At 39.4% G+C, this 23,331-nt stretch overlaps 1 protein-coding gene across 2 annotated transcripts in view; it reads right to left on the reverse strand.

The window, feature by feature from the left end:
* Positions 1-3,507: 3,507 nt before the first annotated feature.
* pip5kl1 (phosphatidylinositol-4-phosphate 5-kinase-like 1) overlaps positions 3,508-23,331 on the reverse strand; it is a 32,169-nt gene continuing 12,345 nt past the window's right edge. Inside the window, exons 2-10 of one of the 2 annotated variants that reach the window (XM_051412326.1) lie at positions 18,568-18,783; positions 12,670-12,720; positions 12,428-12,582; positions 11,841-11,965; positions 10,719-10,753; positions 10,571-10,626; positions 10,349-10,461; positions 9,947-10,109; positions 3,508-6,186 (exon numbers count right to left, since the gene is read on the reverse strand). In XM_051412326.1, the coding sequence (XP_051268286.1) occupies positions 5,742-6,186; positions 9,947-10,109; positions 10,349-10,461; positions 10,571-10,626; positions 10,719-10,753; positions 11,841-11,965; positions 12,428-12,582; positions 12,670-12,720; positions 18,568-18,783 (1,359 nt within the window). In that variant the 3' untranslated portion in view covers positions 3,508-5,741. Of the gene's footprint in view, positions 6,187-9,946; positions 10,110-10,348; positions 10,462-10,570; positions 10,627-10,718; positions 10,754-11,840; positions 11,966-12,427; positions 12,583-12,669; positions 12,721-18,567; positions 18,784-23,331 lie in introns of those variants that run through there. The other variant, XM_051412327.1, reaches the window with a different exon arrangement.

The raw sequence follows: 23,331 nt of genomic DNA on the forward strand, positions 1-23,331 counted from the left end.
ACATTGAGCATGTGGTTGTAGTTAACACCCAGGCAAACTTCTCCATAAAATCACTCTCCTGCTCATGAATGCGTAATAACATTTCAGAAAGCTTTTTTGAGTGCAGCCAAGTAAAGTGGAACTTAATGGGTCTTCCTGTTGCTGTGTGGAGTCAGCCCAGTGGCTGACCTCATGGGGCACTGGGGCCAGTTGACTCTTAACCAGATGTCCAGTCTGCCTGTGATTAAAATGTAATAATAAAACAAACTGTGTCTAACCACTGCTGTGTCAAGAGGTTTTAATCATATCTGAGTCATTACAACTAGCCCTGAAAGCAGACATGACTACTACAAAACTGCCACTGAGGGATATTCAATTCAATTCAATTCAATTTTATTTGTATAGCGCCAATTCATAACAGAAGTTATCTCAGGACACTTTTCAAATAGAGCAGGTCTAGACCGAACTCTTTATAACATTATGCAGCCCTAACATATTTTTTGCACTGGGTATTTTTCACTTATATCTAGGGCTGTTATGATCTCAATACTAAATAGAAAATGAATCGAAATGAGCCTTGATGACACTGTTTTATTAATCGTTTCCGCTGCAGACGACCACTAGCCAACACTAACATATAAATTCTCTTTCATACCCTCTGCTATTTTCTCTGCTCACCCTGTGTTGGTGTTGTTGTCGTGTTGTTGTTGTGTTAGATTTATTGCTACTGTGAAACATGAATTGTCCTTGGGGACAAATAAAGGTCTTGAACTTGAACTTAAACTTTGAATTTTCATTTAATCATTGAAGTAGAACGCAGCTGCACTTTTTAACTTGAGAGCACGCCCGCTGCCAGAGTCCGAGATGTCGCAATTTACCCTTAGTCCCACCCCTTTTGGAACCTCTGTCAACTTCCTCCTTTCCCATACTTAGATTTGCTATACACTAGGCTCATCTGTGTTAAAAAGACAACCACATTTTGAAAATGGTTAATGGATAAAAGTGACAATCACATCTTAGTTAGCAAAATTGCTACATAGCTAGCATTTTCCTCCGTAGCAAAACGCAAGCAACTAGCTAACAAGTTAGCTAATGGTTTATGTGGATTAGCTAGCTAGTTAGATAAAGTTTTGCTAACATTAGCTAACTTAAGATGTGACTACCGTAAAACTTCAATTAATACCAGCTCAGGTGGTAAAGGACAGCTGCTTCCAATATAACATGCTTCTAGGAATCTTTTATATATCAGGGCTTGCTCAACTGCATTTTCCCATAGACCCCCATTTTAAAAGTTGTTGATTGGACACCTCAAACTGCAAACAAGGTCAGTTGTGACTCTTTCTATTGTGAGTTTCTGGGCCATGAATTTGCAGGCGAGCCCAGCAGGAGAAACGCTTCTGCAGATATTCAGCATACTGTGGAAGTAAACCCAGATGCTAGAAAACTTTTTGTACCAGATGAGCATTTCTCACTGGACAACATTTTGGACTGGACTTTTATGTATCTATTTATTTATGGTTTCACACAACTCTGCTGTGAAGAATGTAAGAGGATACTGTAGGAATGCTTTCACAAGACTTTCAGGAACAATTTTGCTTATCTTTCCACTCTACTGCTGCAACATGTTGGTACTTACCTCACACAGCAGGGACCAACAAACCTGCTAGTTACATTAGGGTTCAGATTACAAAGGCCATCTTTCCTTAAAGGGGGGCTGGTGGATTTTTGCAGGTGGGGAAAGTCAAGTTATTTTTGCAGAAGTACCATTCTGCCATCTAGTGACTTCTATTTTCTGTGTGTTGCAGAACAATTTCTGTTGTATAATTTTTAATGATAATGATGATTAATTATTGAAATTTGACCATATGGCCTTAGTATAAAATTAGATTTATTTTGTGGATTACTTTATTATGTTTATTGAATTTGCAAAAAGTTAATTAAGGGTAACTACATACATAAACATATTTGTATTCTGTCCTACAATGTAGATGGGTGGCTGTGGTGCAGAGGCAGAGCGGGTTGTCGGTTTGATCCCCGGCTCCTCCTGCGACATGTTGAAGTATCCTTGAGCAAGATACTGGTTACTTATATGGATGACAATCTTAGCATTATTCAAATTTTATATGTTAGACATTTGTTACAACAATAGCCAGAAAAAGAGAACTGAGTTGTGTAACACTACTGTACCAGTTAGCTTAATCAATCAAGAGTTGCAAGACCTAATAGTCACAATGGCTCAGCCATCGAAAATCGAATCGTGCCCTTAAAATTGAAAGTCGAAATGAATTGTGGATTTGGAGAATTGTGACATCCTTCCTTATACCATATAATTCAAGCTGCATTGTCTTTTTTGGCCACTTGACAGATAATTTTGGCATTTTGAAGTCGTTATGGCTAACACTAACGCATTTGCCTGTTTACACATTAAATATACTCTGTCTATTCTGCTGGAAATAAGGTTAGAGAGCTTAGTGACCCATACAACATTAATTCATTTGACAATGAATGAGACCTAAACAATCAACAGTCTTTCTTGTCTCTGATTGGTTGTTTTCATCCATTGTGTGATGGATTCTTGCAAATACCATTAGGAGCATTAGAACAAGCCAGAGCCTGCTTTTTTCACAGATTATCATTTCATGTATTACTTTCGGGATATAGTGAAAATTGCAGCAAATATGTAATAATTATTTTTATAAAAGTTACCTGCTGCAGCTTTAAGGTTTGTGCATGTTGGCTCACTGGAAGGGAACTGTGATTACTGTTGGTATCATTAACACCTGCGATTACCTTGCTATTTCATGTCAGAATAGCTGCTGTGAAAAAGGTATATTCTCATGTTAACAGGACAGAAATTCAAACAACTGGAGTTCCTCTTGTTCCTGGTTTTACAGCACACCCTTTACACCGCATTAAAAAAGGAAGTTAATCCTGACACCCACCCCCATCCATGCTTCCTTTCCTGTTTAGAAACTATATTCATGATGACATTTCATTTATTCATTCTTATGGTCTTGTTTTTAGTGGTAGTAATTAGTCATTGGAATTTGTTTTATGATTACAATTGTTGTGAGTAATATATTTTTCTCTATTTTGCATATATACCATTTTATTTGAATAAATTAGATAAAATCATCACAAAAACAAGAATGTTCTCAGGAACAAGAGAGTTATGTGACAACATAACATTAGGCAGGCTACTCACACCTTTAAAGGTCTCAAACCTTTAAAGGAATAGTTTGTAGTGTCTTCTAGTGGCGAATTTGCAGATTGCAACAAACTGAATACAGCTCAGCCTTTCAAGTGTGCAGGAGAAACTACAGTGGATGCGAAACCCGCCAGTGTTTGATTTGTCCGTTCTGGGCTACTATAGGAACATGGCGGACTCTGCCAAAAGAGGACCCACTCCCTCTGTAAAATTCACAGAGTAGTGATATGGCTGCCAATAGAATGAAAGCTGGAATGAAAATAGACCTTTTCTATGTGGATTGTGCACCAATATGAATATATGTAAAGTTACTCAGAAGGCTGCTTTCTTAAACAACTAACTTTATTAAAAGATATTTCAGTTAAATATTGTTTAACATGCTAAATAATTTAACATATACATTGTCAACCAGTTCTAGTTAACACAATACTCTTTGCTGCTTGCCACAGTATTGTAAATTGCAGCGCACTCTGATGAATACATTTTGCAATGACACCAATTTATTACCACAAGCATTTTTTCGTATAGGCTGATACCGATATTAACCGATTTGATACCAATATATCTTGTTTGGCTCTAATAAAAAAAAGCTCATTCTAAGCCAACGAAAACACAAAATTCTTATTTCAGGTGATTGTATGAAAACATACCTTTACAGAAAATACATTATTTTCTTAGGCCCTACTTGAATCCCCACTTTGAAAAACGCTACACATGCCTTGCAGATGCAGGAGCGGTGTTTCCTCTATGTTGATTTTCTGCCTCCACGGTATCAGAAATGAGGCAGACGCACAATGTAGTCACGGTTGCTACACGAGGCACCTTCCTTGTTGGGGACTTGGCCACAGCAAACATTCAGTGTGGATTCTCACCTCAGTGGATGTTCTGTATGTCTGGGGTGGTGAAATGCCAAAAGAAAAGGACACCAGCCAAACTGTACATCCTTTATCCAGTTGGCAAAGGTTAGAGCACATACTTTTAAATTGCAGACATAAGGCACAGTGTTGAGTAAAAGTGAAACAGCAAGGAAAGAGCTCCGTTAACAAAGTTGGTGGCATCTTAAAAAGTAATATGCTGCAAGTGTTATCATATTTTCAGTCTTTGTATTCAGACATTCATACGTTAGCATATATATCTCACTGGTCAGAAAAGCAAAGGTAACATATAAGTTTGAGTTCTTTTTCATCATATTTGTAAGTGTATTTGTAAGTCCAGGTGAAATAAAGTAATATCATGACATTCACTCATCAATCAATCTTTTAGCGATACAGAAGAGCTAAAGGAAGTTAACTGTTGCCAACAGTAATGTAAGATGCCGTTAGCAAGTTAGCTTGTACAGCCAACATTAGCCAACTCAACCCCGGCGTGGCAGGATAGATAAAAACACCTTTTCCCTGTTGTCAAACTGTCAGTACTCTGATTTACGGTTCACCTGGAATGAATTAATAGTAGGTATTGTATTTTATCTATTAATTCATATTCTGAAGAATGCCAGAATCCAAGGGAGAATGGGTCAGAGGCCACATCAAAACGAGGATGTGCATTTTTTTCCAGGACGCAATCAATCTATCAACACACTGATGAAAATGTCTGGTTAACCTCAGCATCTGGCTTTAATGTGGTGAGCCTATTCCATTGCATGCAATCTATTCACAGATTGAGTAAGGTTCTTGCGTGTGCAGTGAATTGTTTGTGCCAATTGTACGTGATAACAACCACACAGGTCCAGGCGCAGACACCCATGACTAACAAGGGATTTGTTTTAATTTTTTTTATTCATTTAAAAAGGTCCAGTGTGTAACAAATGAAGGATATAATATCCATAGGTATGTTTTCATTCGTGTGTAATCCCCTGAATATAGGAAGCATTGTGTTTTTGTTACCTTAGAATGAGCTGTTTTTATTTACAGATGCCACAGGTCGCCTTGTGTGGAGTTCGTCAAGTTGAACTGCCATGTTATTACAGTGGCCCAGAAGGGACAAATCAAACACTGGCTCTAGATATGGGCTTTCACTAGGTTCACGTCCACCTTAGTTTTTCCTGCACAGACTGTTCTCATTCCCAGGTCATCAAATACAGACGACAGTGGTGTTCAGTTAGTTGCAATCTACCACTAGAAGACACTTAATTATATACACTGGACCTTTAAACAACATTATAATTTTTACTGTTTGTTTGCATCTCCTTTAAGGCTGTATTAAGTAACTTTATGCAATACGGTACCGTACATTTGAAGTCTGTCTTTTTTATTTAGCCGTTATACAAAAAGGCATATTTAGTCCATACCAAATTGAGCGAGTACAGTCTTTCACCACTCTTTGTATTGCTTAATGATTTCTCTATAAAATATTGTTTAAGTGCCTGCAGAAAATACTTTTATGTGCTAAAAATGTCTACTGCATGCTCATAAATAAGACACAAACATAGAGTTATGGATGTCAGTGCATGTTTTTGAGCATGTGGAAAGATGAAAGGATTGGTGCCATGATACAGATACAGTATAAACGTGCTCAGTGAGAGTTGGTGGTTAAGTCTCCACCACTCATCCAGGGTCTACTTGGTATGGTCCTGTATCCAGTGACATAGCCTGAGGCAGTAAGTCTGTGGACTGACAGTGGAGAAGGAGCGCCCTGGATGCCTCAGCCTCTTCCACAAATGCTCCAGCCGCTTCTTAAAACCGTAAACTGTAAAAATGTCAATGATGCCAATGAAGTAGCGCTGCTCTGGTCCGTCGATGATGTGTAGAGGATTCTTTAAATTGGGCAGCAAACGTCGGTTTTGGGCCTTGAAATCCTGAAGCTCGGCTGCGTCATGGCCTGGCCCTGCATGCTCTGGGCATGTTTGAAGAGCACCACCACTTGATGCATCTCCTGCTTTTGATTGCTGCAAACAACCATCATCTTTGTCAGATAAAAGTAAGTTGGAATCATCTTCTGGGACTGCCCCAGGGACAGCAGCTACGCCTGCATGGATAGGGCTGGAACCTGGATTTACAGATCTAAAATGATAAAGCCACAGGGAACAGAATAAGGTTGAGTCAGAGCAATTACATAGTCATGTCATGTTTGTTAAAAAGAATGTTCCAATCTATCTAGATGGGTAAATAAAGACGCTTAGTAACACAACAGTCTGGTTATGTGTTTCTGTATAATTTCATTTTATGGTGAAATGACATAACTTCCAGTGAGTAAGGCAAACATTCAGAATAATCTGAGAAAGCCCCTAGTTAAAAATTGTAATACCCACTGCAGCTTTAATTGCTGTAAAGTGTGTACTGCAGTTAAAAATCTGGAAACGAGTTTGATCACTGCAGTTGCCCTAGCTCGTCAATGAAGTCCATGTTTTTCACCAAACTGTACAACTTATCAAAAAGACCAAGTTCAATGTAACTTCAGTACTGTCTTAGTGTTGGGGTGGCTGTGGCTCAGAGGCAGAGCGGGTCGTTCCTAAATCGGAAGGTTGTGGGTTCGATTCCCAGCCCCTGGTTCCACATATCGAAGTATCCTTGAGCAAGATACTGAACCCCAAATTGCTCCCGATGCCGTGCATTGGTTTGTGAATGTGTATGAATGTTAGTTTCTGTTCGATGGACTTTGCCATCACTGAGTGAATGTGTGTGAAAGGGTGAATGTGACACGTAGTGTAAAAGTGCTTTGAGTGGTCGGAAGACTAGAAAGGCGCTGTACAGGTCCATTTATTGCATGATCACAAAAAATATTTATCTTAAATTTAAGGATAGATTCATAACACTAGAAATGAAGCATTTAAGTGTTTCTCTTAATAAAATCAGACAATGATGATGTATTGTACTCTCTTGAAATATGTTTTGCACTAATCAGGGAGTACTTGGTTTGGCTTATTGATTGACAGCCTGGTGGTAGCAACTGTTCAGGGAATCAACACATGGCTCATTTGAATATTAAAATTAGCCATTTGTTGATAGGTCAGGACAGGAAAATGTAACCAATGAAATTATTTATTTTGACTCACATTTTTAGCCAATAAGTATTAAACTAACAAGGTAATGTGTCAAAAGGCGGACCTTTTTAGTTATTTTCTCAAAAGGAGGACAAATGAGTATCCGGCTTAAGACTGTGGCTGCAGCTGGACAGGGCATTTAAAAGCCGGACTGTCCGGCCTAAAGCCAGACGAATGGCCACCCTAAGCTAAGTTCAGTCGTGTGTGTATGTGTGTGGGGGGGGGCAACATAACATTAGGCAGTCTGCATACTGTGTTTTAGAGATGGGATCTGAGACACCTTTGAAGGTCCAGCAAGTGCAGACCGTACTCCTTATAAAATTACCCACCACAAATGACCCAACAGTTCCCACCATGAGCAAGCACTTAGCAACGGCAGAAACCTCAGACAGACCCCAGCTCTAGGTGGGTTGTCGTCTGCCTCGACCAGTTGGCATACATCTTTATTTTTCTTACTGTCTGTGAAGTGACAAAAACTAATAATGTGTTAGTCTATACTGTCTGTCTTCACTACCCAGTCTACAGCTCTCTCACCCCAATTAGTTCTTACTTCAGACTATTAACATGCCACAAGTAAAACATTTTTAAGCCTAGGTATTTTCCTGAAACAGCTAGCCACTGTAGTTTCTTGCAAATGTTTACTCAAACAGGAGTAAAAAGTACATTTGTTGGGGACTTTTTTTTTTTACCCTTTTTGTTGTGCTCTAGTGCAGTGATTCTCATCGACAGGTCTATGACCAGGTATCTAGCACTGCAACTATTGTATAAGCAAGGTATGACATTTCATAGGACCCCGCAGCTGTAATAGGTCAGTTTAGGACTCAAATGCTCATCCGAGAAGTAGTTGTCAACCTCCATCTCGGTACTCGGGGATGCTTCATCCATGTCAAAGGATCATCATCAGGCGGTTTGGACCGTTAGGGTGGTTTCCGGACAGGAGCATGCGTACAGGTGCTGTCGTTTGAGTGACCGTCCTGAGAAGGTGTCCATCGAGGGCGTTGGCGGGAACAGGGCTCGGTAGAGGAACCCACACGATACAGAGTTGTCGAGCAAATTTGCCATCAATCAGGCAGACATCTGAACCAGAGTCTATGAACGTGGCGAGGGTGTGGGAACCCTTGGGCAGCAGCAGCCGGGTGTGGCACAAGGGACATAGATTGGAGGAGAGGTTGTAGGCACGACTCACCAGTATTCCCCCTTCTACTGGTGTGTGCACACAATGGTATATGTGGCAATATGATCAGAGTCTCTGAACCATGGAAACTCACAGGAGAAGAGATGGTCGAACTCATACTGTGTAGTATACTCATACTGTGGGGAAACACCAAACAGCCCAGGAGAGAGGCAGACGGAAACCAGGAATGGAGAAACAGGTTTGTGGTTGGGGACAGAAGGTTGAGGTGATATCCGGGGAAGAGACAAGGCGGGATGGTCAAAGGCAAGCAGGGTCAAAACTGGGAGATCCGTCCGAACAACGCTGGAAGGTCTTGGTCTGGCAACGAGTGAATGGTGAGGAGCAATATATGAACTGGCTTGATTGGTGATCAGAATCAGTTTGTCTGACAGGTGAGCAGAGTGGCTGATGAGGAGGTGTGGCTGACTGGAGCAGGGGCAGTTTAGTGGAAAAGTACTGAGATGGCTGAGTTGAACAGATGAGGAGGAAGGCAGACTGTGACAGCAGCAGTCCAGGGCCCGTAATGGACTACTCGTATCTGCGCTGCTGCTATGATTTAGCCTTTTGCTAACATTAGCTAACTTGAGATGTGACTATATATATGTCATTTTTATTTTCTAACCATCTTCAAAATTGTCTTTTCAAAATAGACAAGTCTAGAGCATAGCATATCTAAGTACAGGAAAGGAAGAAGTTGACAGAGGTTCCAAAGGGTGAATTATTTAAGTATCTGTAAATAAACTCTCTACAGATCGACTTATTGAATACTTCTTCTTATCACTACAGGGGATGTTTCTGAGACCGACACAAGATTATAACTCTCAAACTGCACTGTGAATAAAATATCGGGGAACTAAACATAGTAGGGGTGTAACAATTTACCAAATCCACGGTTTGGTTCAGACCTCGATTTTTGAGCCACGGTTCGGTTCATACCCCATTTAGCAGAGAAACAGAGAGAGTAGATGTTATCTGATATTACATTAAGCGGATACGGCAGAAATCTTACATTACGGAGCGTCAGTGAACGCACCACTGCAGATGTCACTCACTAACGTTAGTTTCGGTTTGGACCCACATGCGGCGCACTTGAAAACTGAATCACGGGTGAGTTTATGAAACGTACTGCTGATGGAGAAAGTCAGCAGAGACACACACAGGGAGAGAGAGACAGAAAGAGGCGGAGCAAGCAGGCGTGTTTGCCTTGAGTGACCAGAGGTCCAGGCTAGGTGTGTGTGCTGTGTGTGAGTGTGGGGAGAAGAGAAAGGGAGCAGATTAAAGTAGTAAATAAACACTAAAATAAGGTGGAAAATGACCTAGAATAACCTACTGTCAATACAAATACAATATAGGCGTACACCGCTACTACCCCACGGTCCGCCACCACCGCTGCATTTACACTGTCTTAACGAGAGCTCAACAGTCCAGGGAGCGAGTGTGTCGCGGTTCTGTCTCTTGGATCCGCGACACGAGACCGTGGACTTTTGTGTCACGATTTCGGTCTCGGTTTCAGAACCGTTACAGCCCTAAAACGCAAGATCACAGGCCACAAAATGTTGAGAAATCCAGTAATGAAATCTCAGGGAAAGAACTTAAAGACACTGACTTTTTGGTTCTCATGATGAGAGTTGCGAAGGAGAGACTCTGGTGGCGTTCGTCGTGGTGTAAGGGCTGATGGGCCAGGAGGAGACTGTAGTCCAAGACGTTGAGCCTCCGCAAGAAGTGTGTGTCGATCTCCACCTGACGCAGGAGCCAGGGACGCTGCTGGTCTGCACACATACACAGACCATATAACATTAACAGAAATACACAGCAAATGTACAGTATGTTTAATACATGAATATAACCACCGGCATTTGCAGTACACACAAGACAAGATTTATTTGAATTAGATGTTTGCACAGGGTTCATTTCAATCATACTGATTGGCCTTAAGGCGGTGCAATAATGCTGCTCTTACCACTTTTACATAGCTTCCTTTGAGCAAACATAAACCTCACATTCTTACCTAGAGTGATGTACTGTCCTTCAAAGTTGAGGTCTTTGAGAACCACAATAATCTGGCTCCCCTCTGGCGCAGGCTCCGTCCAGCGACTCACCTCGCAGCCCTTAATGTCGTACCTAGCATTACAAAACACACATCAAACCGCACAAAAATGTTTCTGTGTTCTTAACCGTAATAATACTACTCACGCTTTGTATTTATTGGGGACAAACCAACCAAGCTTACCTGGCGTTGATTCGATCATCTGGATAAAACACACTTTGCATAACAATGAAGTATTTCTGTAAGTGAAGACATGGAAATGTGCTTTATAATGCTTTGTAACACGCTTTGATCATGAGGCCATAGAACAGTGATAAAATTAGATTAGTACCTTTCGTCTGTGTGGGATTTTGATCCTGTGAACACCTTGAAAAACAAAAAGAAATCATTCAGTCAGTGCCCCATATTATCTGATGACATTTAGAGTTGCTCTCATAAAAGTACTGGAAATTCCTCAGATAATGCCTAAAATGCCTAATCAGGCATCAAGACATAATTTCTTGGAATATCTTGAAATGATTCCTATCCCTTAAGTCTGTCAACAAAAATTTGAAATAGAGTCATAAATAAAAAGATACAAAAACTGGACCTCAAATTTCAAACAGAACTTTTCTGGATATAAAAAATGTAAATGTTTTCATTTTTGACATATGCTCTTCTCTACCCGCAGCAATCACCTGCCTACCACATGTCATCACCACGTTTGGCACGTATCGTTACATAACGTAATGTAACTACATCCAGCAGCAGAGTACACAGAATAACATTGGCATTCATTTTAGTCATGTTTGTGGCCATTAGATTAATCAAAGTCAAATGATTTAATTATGTTAATAATGTTTTTTGACTCCACCAACTTCTGACAAAATACCTGCCGCTTTAGCTGCTTAATGCTGCTTAATGTTCACCAACTAGTTGCTAAGTTTGTTATCCGGCCCATCTCTACTCAGTGGAGCTTTATTTATATTGCATCTTTCATCCAAACAAATAAACAAACAAAAAAACTAGACTAGTAATTTTATAATGTTCAATATCAATAAATAAAAATCAGTATAATTAAAATAAATACTAAAACAATTACTAGGGATATAAATAATGTAAAAACTAATGTTTAAAACCTTAAAACTAAAGCTATAACATTACTCCAAATTAAACAAAAACATAGGTCTTTATTTCCTTTTAACACAGTAAGAATTTTTCATTGTAATAGAGGTTCCACAGTTTATGGCAATTCATACGTTGCAAGTGACGTCACAACTACTAGCTGGCGGGCAAGAACATCGTTCAACGAAACCCAGTAAACTAATCATGGATCTTGCCAGGACTTGCCAGGATAGATATGTATTAATCAGTGTATAAATAAATGGTCTAGTCTAATGGGCTAGTACGCTTACTCTCCTTTGTTTAGATATCTTGTCATTGCACGTGTGTGTGTGTGTGTGTGTGTGTGTACCTAGAAACTTGACCAGCAGTGAATGGGGATATTTCCTCAGATGATCAATGTAGATCTTCAGGTTGGCCAGAAGAAATTTGATTTCCCTTTTGTTCTGGGTCTTCAAAAAGAAGCGCTTATCATTTCTAGAAGTTCAAAAGCATTGAGTAAGTAGATCTCTAACCCATCAATGATACAACATACCGAACTCTTACACTTTTAAAATGACGATATTCTACATTTTGTCTAAGATTTGACAGATACTGACATTAAATATTGGACATATAGTGATTAAATGTGTCATTCAGCTTTAGAGCTGCAACAACTTGCTTTCTTAAACTGTAAGATAATAGAGGCAGTTGCACACATAAGCACGCCTCTGTCTGTTTTTTATACTCATGGAGAATACATACATGTAATATAATACAATATGTTGTTATAGTAGATGAGGAAAAAAGAAGAGAAATATGAGGAATTTATATAAAAATCTACAGATTACAGATTTACAGATACATGCAGGGCTAAAGGTTAGGCAAATAGGATTTCATTCCAAAATAAAGGTTTGCTTCTTATGAAAACAGTGGAACCACGGTGTGTGAGTGACTCACGTTAGGAAGAAGTCAGCCTTGCTCTTGGAATTGCTGATGAACTGGAGGTAGCAGTTTTCAGAGCATAGCGACTGCTGATACTCCTGCTCCGTCATTCCTAAAGAGCCACGCAGGCTGGCAAACACTGGGCCTGCAAATGTCTCCATTGTGAAATCCTACACACACACGCGTAACTAAGTATACAGTTTGTGGCATTCAACACAATAATTAATTTGAGTCCTGTTAATTATTGAGACACCTACCTTATGAATCTGAGTGACCTCTAATCTGAAATCATCATCTGAGAGTTCGTTCTAGAGTGGGGCAAAGAGGACAGATGTCAGGGAGAATAAGAAAGGCAACTTGTATAGTAACTAAGCTTAACACACTGCTTTGCCAATGTTAAAACTAGGATTAGCACCCACGAGGGCAGTTAATCTGTTTTCTCTACCTTTGATATGTTTAAAGCCACTGTATGTTTTACAAGGTAAAAGGTATCTGTGTGTGTGTGTATGCGTGTGTGTTTTTGAGACTGAACAACAACACAACAGACAGGACAGTCATGCATCAGCCCGCTGAGTCAGCAGAGTGTGTGTGACTGGGATTAGGGTGAAACAGCAGCACTGTGTGTTAATCTGCCCTGTGACTGTTCATTCAGCAGCAGCAGGATGGACACACTGCATACCTGATTTAAGGCCTGGGTCAGGAGGTGTTCTCCCTTTCAGCTGTGGTATTTGTTGATTTTCATAGGGGGGAGGACAACAACCGCTGCAACTAGCAATTGGTGCTCTTTTTAGATGAGGCTCTTTTAAAAATGTGTTTTTGATATTTTTAACCTATAGAAATTGCAGGTATAGGTTTTATGGCTCCGAGAAATAAAGTGGCCACATAATGTAAATCTGTAGCACAAGAAACCGTGGTGTCTTTGATTCTGAAATAAACTTTAGGGCCCATGTAAAGTACATCATCATGTCTGCTTTCCATAATCTAAAAAAAAAAGTGCATACATTTTTCTGTCCCATCGACACAGAGAGACTAATGCATGCATTTGGGGCGGCTGTGGCTCAGGAGGTAGAGCACGTCGTCCACTGATCGAAAGGTTGGCGGTCCAATCCCCAGCTCATACAATACAGATATACAAGATACAAAATACATTAATAGATTTTCTTATTAATTTTAAATTCCTTTTACTTGTCTTTAAAGGTCCAGTGTTTGACATTGAGGAGGATCTATCAGCAGGAATGGAATATAATATTAATAGGTATGTTTTCATTAGTGTACAATAAGAATTGTTTTCATTAAATGAGCCACTTCTATTTATAAAGAGCCGGGCTCTCTTCTGGCGGAGTATGCCATGTTGAACTAGTTTTTTTTTATAGTATCCCAGAACAGACAAACTAAACAGTGCCTCTACACTTTTGTGTCTTCCGCAAGTGCAGCTTATCTTAGATATCTGGAAGGCTGATTGGAATTCAGTTGATTGCAATCTGAAAATGCGTGCTACATGCCACTAAATGCTACACACTGGTCCTCCAAAGCTCTCCATGGTCATGCACCAGTGTATTTATCTGACCTGCTTGCAATATATACCAATCAACCATAACTTCTGACCACTGACAGGTGAAGGGAATAACACTGATTATCTGGTTATCATGACTCCTGTTAGTGGGTGGGAAATATTAGGCAGCAAGTGAACATTTTGTCCTCAAAGTTAATGTGTTAGAAGCAGGAAAAATGGGAAGTGTGAGGATTTGAGCGACTCTGACAAGGGCAAAATTGTGATGGCTAGACGACTGGGTCATCTCCTGTTTCTGACCTCCACCACCTACCACAAAGTTCTCAGTCTTGTCTTTGTTTAATTGAAGAAGGTTTGGGGTCATCCAGCATGTCATTGATACAGTTGACAAGATCATTTATAGGGCTGAGGTCATCATTTGAAAGTAAAATATGCAATTGTTTATCATCAGCATATGATTGGATACAAGTGACAGCATATAAAGATTGAACAGTAATGGGACTAGAACTGAGCCTTGTGGGACACCACAACAAAATGCAACTTGTAAAGCTGCTTAGAGACACAGAGAATGTCCTGTCTGGTATAAAGCGGGAGAGCCAGTTAATGACACAGCCAGATAGGTTGTGGTCGACAGTGTCAAAGGCTGCAGTCCAGCAACACAAGAATGGAAGGCCTGCCTGCAGCACTGTTGATCTTTAGATCGTTGATTACTTTTATGAGAGCTGTTTCAGTGCTGTGGTTAGTCCTGAAGCCAGATTGGCTCATACGGAATGTATGTAGCTGTTTCTAGACCTCAAAGGTCCTTTGAGTCAAAAGTGTTTCCAATGAATGGTCTGACCAACTGTGAAAAATTGTCACAATCTCCCCCTCTGTTCCTGAATTATGGTGTTGAATATTGGCACAAAAAGTTTTTTCAGAACACTGTGATTTCACAGTGACCTTTAAAATATGTCATCACAATTCTTGAGTCCTTAACCCCAGCCCCAAACCTTTGAGTCAAAAGTTTCACCAATTCATCACCGACCAATTGTAAAATATGGTCATCAGTTTTTTTGAGGGGGGAGGCAGTAACTTTTGACCACCAAATTCAAATCAGTTAATCCTTGAGTCCAGTGCATATACAAATTTGAATGTATTCTCTTGAGGCATAAAATGTATTTTGTTTCAACACAGAGATATTACTTGTTTATAGGTAAATAAAAATACAACGGAAGTGTGTGAAGCAATACACATCTTTTCATCTGTCCAGAAATCTATAAACTGGTTTGAAAAGTTGTAAATTTAAGTTTGCTTTGTAATAGCTCTGCATTTATTTGCAAATCTGAAAGATTTGTTAGAGCAGTGGTTCTCAACTGGTCTCACCAAGGATCCACATTATTCCATAGTCATTCAGTTGGAACCCACTTTCATAGCATATATTTTAAGCCCTGCAAAAAGGAAGGGTGCTGTTTGATCTGAATGCCTTGCATGCTTCTACACACAGTCATATGGCTAGTATGCAACCTACACATACAATGTCATTGTTCAACATAAAACACTTTGTTCCCTTTAATCAGAGCACATTACTGATAATTATAAGTGTGAACTTTACAATGAACCCAAATGTTGAACACAACAACTGCAGGAAATTCATGTAAAATGAGAGATTTGGATGAATTTTGATTTTATTATTTCCTGTGAATATTGATCAGAGATGAGTTTTCCTGATATTTTTAGTATTTTTTATACAGTTCTCCCTTTGGTTGCTTTAACTTTTTTAATGCAGGACAAGGCTGTGTTCAGGTCTTCAAAGTTTAGATCTTAAAAAATTATCTAAACTAAAGTCTAGTGGACAAACCATGTAATAACAATTAATTTAATCCATCTATCATTTCTGCTTTGCAGTATGTTGAGATAAATTAATTAAATATTCATCCTTTACAATATTTTTATGTCAGTATAGATCCAGATTTGGGAAGAAGGCACATTATTGCCCCTGTTTTCAGGCAAAGATAAAAAACTTGAGCTGTTTAAACTGCTGCTTCTCAACCCTGTCAACACTGTGGGCTGCAGTGAGAGTTCAGCCACTCTGCAAATATCTATCACAGCTGAGCCAAACAGTGCCGACATTTATTGCAGCAGTGCTCTTTCCACAAAAGCAAACTCAGCAACACAGCCTGCACTTGTTTTGTCAAGAGTACTTCGAGTTACAACACAGATCACTTTTTTTTTTTAATGGATATCAGTTGATAGGAAAACCTGTTTGTCGAGTGAAGATGTCTACAAGAGTCTTCTGTGATGTAAAGGCTTAATTCAACACAATATTACACAAAGGTCACAGCCTCTGCACAGAAGCATTTCCAGAGGCGGGACCTGGGTTGGCCAACAGATTTTGTTTTAAAATGAGAAAACCAAAATCCGTGTATCTTTTGGTCATTGGATTTTCCTTTCAGAAACGGGTATTAAAAAACAGAAAACGAGTGGTTATTTGATTTTCGTTTTAAAATACAAAAATTAAAATTGAAATACAAGGCGTTTTTCTTTGTCATGGTCAAAAAGGGATGAGCGAAATAGAAAAAAAAATAATGTTTTATTTCATATAACAAAAAATAAAATCACTAGAAAACAAACAGAAAAAAGGCCTGTTTTTTCATATTCTGAGACCGGATGTTGTCATTTACAGGACGGTGCTGTGTAGAAGAAACTGTAGGGTAGTAGACTGCGGTCAAGCCAGCAGTGACTCCAATCTCCGTGGTCAAATCAGCCACACTTAAATTTCAAGTATTCTAAGCATTATGGTAAATGTGGAGAAACAGCATATTTACTTCCGGTTTTCAAAATAAAGGTATTTAGAACAGTAAGCTATAATTCGAACCTACATTTAAAATAAAATATGTTACATTAAAGTGTTTCATGCGCCCATGATGAATAAAAAACACTTTATATCAAGTATCTTTACTGCACCAGTGTGGAGAAATGCCAAAATAAAAGTCTCATATTTATGCCTCCAGAGATTGCATATTTGACCATATTTGAGGTACTGTAAAAACATATTGCTCAGTGTTTCCTGGCTACTGATGGTATATTTGACTTTTACACATATGAGACAACAAGCATACTTAATATCAAGCATTTTTCCTGCACCAATGTACAGTAATTATTGAGCAAAGTGTTTTTACAGTAGCTCAAATATGGTCAAATATGTCACTTGGAGGTACAAATATGGACAACTTTTATTGTCTAATTTCTCCACATTGGTACAGTAAAAATGCTTGATATTAAGCATGCTTGTAGTCTTAGATGTGTAGAATTAAGATATACCATCCATAGCCAGGAATTATTGAGCAAAGTGTTTTTACAGTAGCTCAAATATATGAAAATATGCCACATGGAGGTACAAATATGGGACTTTTATTGTTGAATTTCTCCAAATTGGTAGAGTAAAAAGGCTTGATATTAAGCATGCTTGTAGTCTCATATGTGCAAAAGTCAAATATACCATCAGTAGCCAGGAAACACTGAGCAATATGTTTTTACAGTACAGTATGTTTTTACCACCTCTGTAGTGACGTCTTTTTCTATTATTGGTAAGCACTTTAATGGAGACTGTTTGCAATGGACACGGGATAAAGATGTCTTTGGGAAGAGTAAGTCACACTGAATCTAAGAATATGTGTATCATTTATGTGTACTCAGATTTGAGGGCTAATTTTGACACAAGGGTTTTAAAATATCCTCCATAAGTGTGATAATTCGTGTCACAGCCAATTGCTGACTGAGTGGCTAAATCAGTAGCCAAACTACAAAAACTAACTTCCTGTCGTTTTTAGAACACCAGCATGCACCTTTCACCTCACACGGTATCTTTGCCACATCTCTCTCCCTCTGTGCCCTGCTGCAAAGGTGCGCCTCATAATTTGAAAAACCTCTGCTATAGACTGTCTGTGTTATAAGCCTGGCAAACCAGGCAACTGCTCTGGGGTCCCAGACTCACAGGGGCCCCAGTCAAAACACGAGCATCTATTGTTTTCTATTCCAGCCCACACAGTCAGTTGCACCAGTTTGATCACGTTCACATTTAAATGACTCACTCTCCCAGGCTGGACTCCGAGTGTCTAATTTTAAAGTTGTACAGCACTTTGTAACTTTGTTTGTAAAGTGGTTTCCAAATAAAGTTATTCGTGGTGTACACATATTTGGAAATCAGGGACTAAAAGCAATGACTGATAGTTTTACTCATTTTGGCAACAGTTCTTGTGTACACAAAAGTAAAGTGTCATAACGACAGCTTTAGAAAGCTTCTCTCAATGAAAATGTATTAAATGGTATGCTACAAGCTATTAAAGCCTATTAATTCATGTATTCAAGCTGGTTATATATTACCTTGAATCTTGCATGGTGTTTTCAGGGGCGGATATAGAGAAATGTTCATGAGGTGTCTGGCATGGAGACTTTAAGGGGTGGCAGAAATATATGCTGATAAGCATTTTTGAGGGGTGGCAGTTGCCACCACTCTAGATGCGCCGCTGGGTTTTAAAATGCACAGATAAATACATTCCTCAAGTAAAAATGAAGCCCTGTAATGTTATTAACCTAAATAGTTCAATTAGAAGTGGTAAGAGTTTAATTGATGATTAAAATGTTGCCTCTGCTGACCCGTACTCACTGTGGGTGTTTTGTCAACGGTGCTTTGGATGGCTGCTGCCAATCCCTCCTTCATCATGCAGGTCAGGCTGTAGAACTCATGCTGCTGATCAATCTCAAACAAGCCCAGAAGCTTCCACTGCTGCCTCAGACCTCCCCACCTCCTCCTCTTCACAGTGCCAGTGCGCTGACGGCGGCCAGACATCTCCACACTACCTGCAGTCGCTGACATCTCCATCTTGGATACAGAAAAATACACAAATACACAACATATGACTGCCGGCACCTGACGCTGTGAACACAGACGAGGTTTTCAAAGCACCAGCAAAGAGAAATCAAAGAGTTAGTAGAGGACAGAGAGGCCAGTGACTAACACAAAAGACAGCTGACTGTCAGTTGAGTCCTTAACATGGTAACTATGGAGACCGACACAAAGGGATCATGGCTTCATAGGCTGTGCTGTGGTTAATGGCAACCACCACATCTCTTACTTAAAACATATTTTATATGTTTAACTAGGACTACATCTGTTACACTGAATTAAGAAAAACAGCAAAGGTACAATAGTGTCTCATTAATTAGTGTATCTGTAGGAGCACAGGACAGAAAATGAACATGAAGCCAAAGAAAAAAAGCCAGGAGACTAGTGGACAACAATGGCCTGAATACAAAATGTATTTTTAAATAACAATGTAACTGAATCTAAAAACAATAAACATACTTGCTCAAAGATGTCACACTTTGGAAGCTGCTGAATTTGTACAGTGGTACCCAAGGATTATTTTTAAAAGTTAACTTGTGGTATTCTACATTTTTCTTATTGTCAACAAATCCCATGTGCAGCCCCAAACCAATTATGAATGTATCCTACTAATAGGTAGTGAGTATAAAAGCCTATATTTAATTACTCTGTGCCATCAAGCTCTAGCCTGGGAACCAGACAAATCTACTGATCTCATGATGGTTAATTTGCTCTGTCGAATTTAACATCTAACAACAGTTCTGTTGTTGTCCAAAAACTATTAAAGTATATGTAAGAATTTGAAGTATGAATAACTTTTTTGCCAATTTGTGAATTGTTTTGTAACTTCAAAAATTTTAAATACTGTCTTCAGTGAATAATGGCAGCTAATTCTTCCAGACTCACGGGGATATTTTGGCTGGTAAATTGTCCGGCATGTCGTTTACAGGTTATTTTGTTGGCTAGCGTTGTGGGGCGGTGTGCGCCGGATAACGGTATTAAGCGAGGCTGGGTTGCAGCTTAGCTTTAACGTTTTCGCTAGCAAGATACTATCTGACTGGATATGTTATTTGGCTAGCTTGTCAAATCACCAGCTGATGTAATCCATAATACTAACTTTTTTTCTTAATCTGAGTGAACTGATCCTTTGAACTTCTGGTTGTCAAGTAAATGCAAGATTCGGTGGCTCATTTTTGAATACTAATAAAGCTTGGTGTTGAACTAAATCTGCCCTATGTGCATTGTTAACAGCAGTTTCTGCTACACACACAAAAAATCTGCATTTAAAGTCTTGATTTGATGATTTGAATAAATGAAGCCCGGTCCAAGTTAATATGCCTCATCCCATTTAATCATTATTTCAGGTAATAATTTCTAGTTTAACTTTCCAAAAACCAGATCTCATGTCTGATTTAAAACTCAACCTCCAGCCTGTACTCCATGTGCCACTCATTCAGCAGCCACTGCAATCACATCACAACATTAACCCCTTTTGTAAGTTCGCCAGCTATGCCAATGGGTAGTTCCATAGCAACAAGCATAATGCAAAGCTCCTTGCACCTTTTAAGCTCTTGTCTCCTTTACTAGCGACGCTCGCAGCTTCACTTGACCGTGAAACAAAAGCTTACTGTCTGATCACAACCTTGTGTGACCCTGTTTGATGGTCCGCTCGAGTGTTCAGGCTGCTGGGGTTTGAACACATCTGATCTTTAAGAGAGCAGTTCGTACAGGCAGAGGGTGTTTCATTACTGTTCTGAAAAGCATGATTTCAAGAGGAAATGCCATATGTTTGAGAAAATGTGATGAATACAGTACAAGTAGAACTAGAACACAAGTTAAGCTAGAAGGCTAAAAAAAATAGCCTACCGACACTGGCTGTCTGCTGTCACGTAGCCCTCACGCTTCCTCAAAGTCATACATATAAACGGTTATATCATGTTTAGGCATGCAGTTCTGCGTACATTTCTCAGGGCTGTATCCCGTGACAGATATCTTGTAACTGTTTTCATCATTCCAAGTAGTTTTCCATTTGATGAGTTTTGCATCCTTGCCAAGAACTGGGTCAAGGTAAGCAGTAGGGTGCACACAGGGAGGGTGCCTCAGTATGAAGCTAAGAGCTAATTCCAGCCAGTACTGTACTCGCATATTTCAAAGATCCCCTCCAGACATGTATTAAGACACACATACAAACAGTCTGCTTGGAACAATAGTATGTGTAGCTCAAGGCTGAGCCCCCACTGCAACACTCGAATACGACCTGTGGCCCCTTGCTGTGTACAGCCTGTGTACCTTTAATTATCATCAAATATCAAAGTTGACAGGACCAAAATATTAGCAAAGTGCCATGTCCATGTAAATGCAATATAAGCTTTAGATATAAACTCTGTTTTGGTCTCCACCATTTCCTGAGAAAAACACCTGTCTCTTTAGTTGTTAAATGCTCCGCTGTGTTCACTGGCTTGTCTCTAATTGTGTCTACTGTTTGCGGCTGAGCAGGGAGTGTACAGAGTTTATCAGAGCTTTTAGTTGAAAACAGCTGCCTGGAGGCAAGGGTGATGAGAGAGATGAGATGAAAGAAGCTGAAAAGCACTGTAGAGCTAAGGGGAACTGCAGAGTGGAGTGATAATTATCTGTTATCATTGTTGATAAAGAAATATTGATTACAGCCATTTTAAGTACCACTCTGGTGTGACTATAGGGCAAAACTGACACAAATGAACCCCAACTTTCTATTATTATATTGTATTTGAGTCCTGTGAGTCTTATGGTCACATCCAACACAATGCAACCTCGTCATGCCAGAATGTGTGCTGGTATTAACCTTATTATTACTGTACTTTTTGTCGTATTTTTGGAAAAATTCATAATAATATAATAATATAATCTGTGAAAAAAACAGGTTCCTCTGGCTCCTCCTAGTGCTCCTAATGACAGCTTTCAGCAAATATGATAAAGTTATTTTTATAAAAGTTACCTACTGCAGCTTTAAGTTGCATATTTGATCTGCTACTGATGTGTTATGACTCTTAAGTTGTTGTGATCTGGGTAATGTGCTGTTTATGGACAACTCAGGAAAATGTGCAGTGTTTTTTGGGTGTTTTGTGTGTTTGCCCCACTCTGGTCTGATCAGCACCTACTGTAACGTTACAGGCTTACACTCGCATATCGCGTATTGTGTAGCCTACTGTAAAAATATTTAATTTTCATGTATGACTGTGATTCTTGGTGTGCTCAGGATAAATTAATGTAAATTTGTGTGAAGAATGATAACACCAATACCATTGCCAGTTACAATTGCAAGAGTATTACACTGTGTTTGAAAGTACAACCACTATGACTAACAGTGCTGTCTGCCCAGCTGTGATGTCAAGGAAATTTATTGCCAAATGATCCATCTTGGTGGTGAGGCACGTATGCATGCATCACACAGTACTTTTCCACAGAGAACTAATGCCAGTGTAGTCAATTTATTGTCCTCCCATGTAAATCTCTGCCCTAATGTGACTACACTAAGTGTCTTCCTGATCATTTTGAACTGCATCCTAATTCCTTTAATCTGACAGTGCTGTACTCCCGAGGAGCTCCAGATAGCACCAGTGGCATGAAAGCTTCTTCCATGTTGAGAATAGCATTGTCACACTGTGTCAAAACGTATGTATTGTAATCCATATTCAGTAGTGTGGGAGAAATTAATGATCATAAAATGAAGTTTTATAACTACGTTCGGGAACTAAGACCACGTATTGCACTCACATACACATTGTCTGGTGCCATGATGATATGAGATGCTGTTTGACATAGGACATACTGTGTAAAGCTGAAGGAACGTAATGTTAGTTTAAGTTTTTGGTATTTGACTGTAAACATTCAAGTCAGGGTGACATGAGCTTTTTATTATGGACCAGAAGTTTTTCCACATCATGTAGCAAATAATTAAATAAACTAAAATAAAAAGATGTCCATGAAATGGCTATTGATCTATTGTATAAAATGGCATTCACCTACAATTTAAAACAGCAATCAAGGTATCAATGTATAAACCGTCTGTGTCCACAGATCAGTGTCAATGAAACAGCCAGTCAACAATGCATTCACTCTCCCAGTCTCTCTTTATGGACAATATTTCATGCCTCACCAACATCAAAGATGAAACAGTGCACTACAGGAACTTTCCCTAATGGAGTATGTGGTAGTTCAATCAGGCACGGAAGTCATTTTATGGTCAAATGTTCAATACACTCTCCAGTGATGCATGTCCCTGACCTCTCTCTCAACAGGCAGTCCGTATCAACATTTGGCATGCTGAGCACTGCACCCATGCTGTTACATTGCTGCCTGCATTCAGTGTAACTCCCTCCACCTCATTCCACCTCTATTAGTATTTACTAAGACGTAAACTTTAAATGTTTAACATGCATTCATGTTCATTAAATGTTGTGTATCTTAGTCTCTGCCAGGGGGTTTGTGAGCTCAAAGACAGTGTGTGTGAATCTGATCTCAGTTTGTAAGCACAAACTGATCTCAGTTTGTTTTCCTTGAAAAAAT

Source organism: Dicentrarchus labrax, unplaced genomic scaffold (assembly GCF_905237075.1).
Source record: "Dicentrarchus labrax unplaced genomic scaffold, dlabrax2021, whole genome shotgun sequence".
NCBI classification, from domain to species: domain Eukaryota; kingdom Metazoa; phylum Chordata; class Actinopteri; family Moronidae; genus Dicentrarchus; species Dicentrarchus labrax.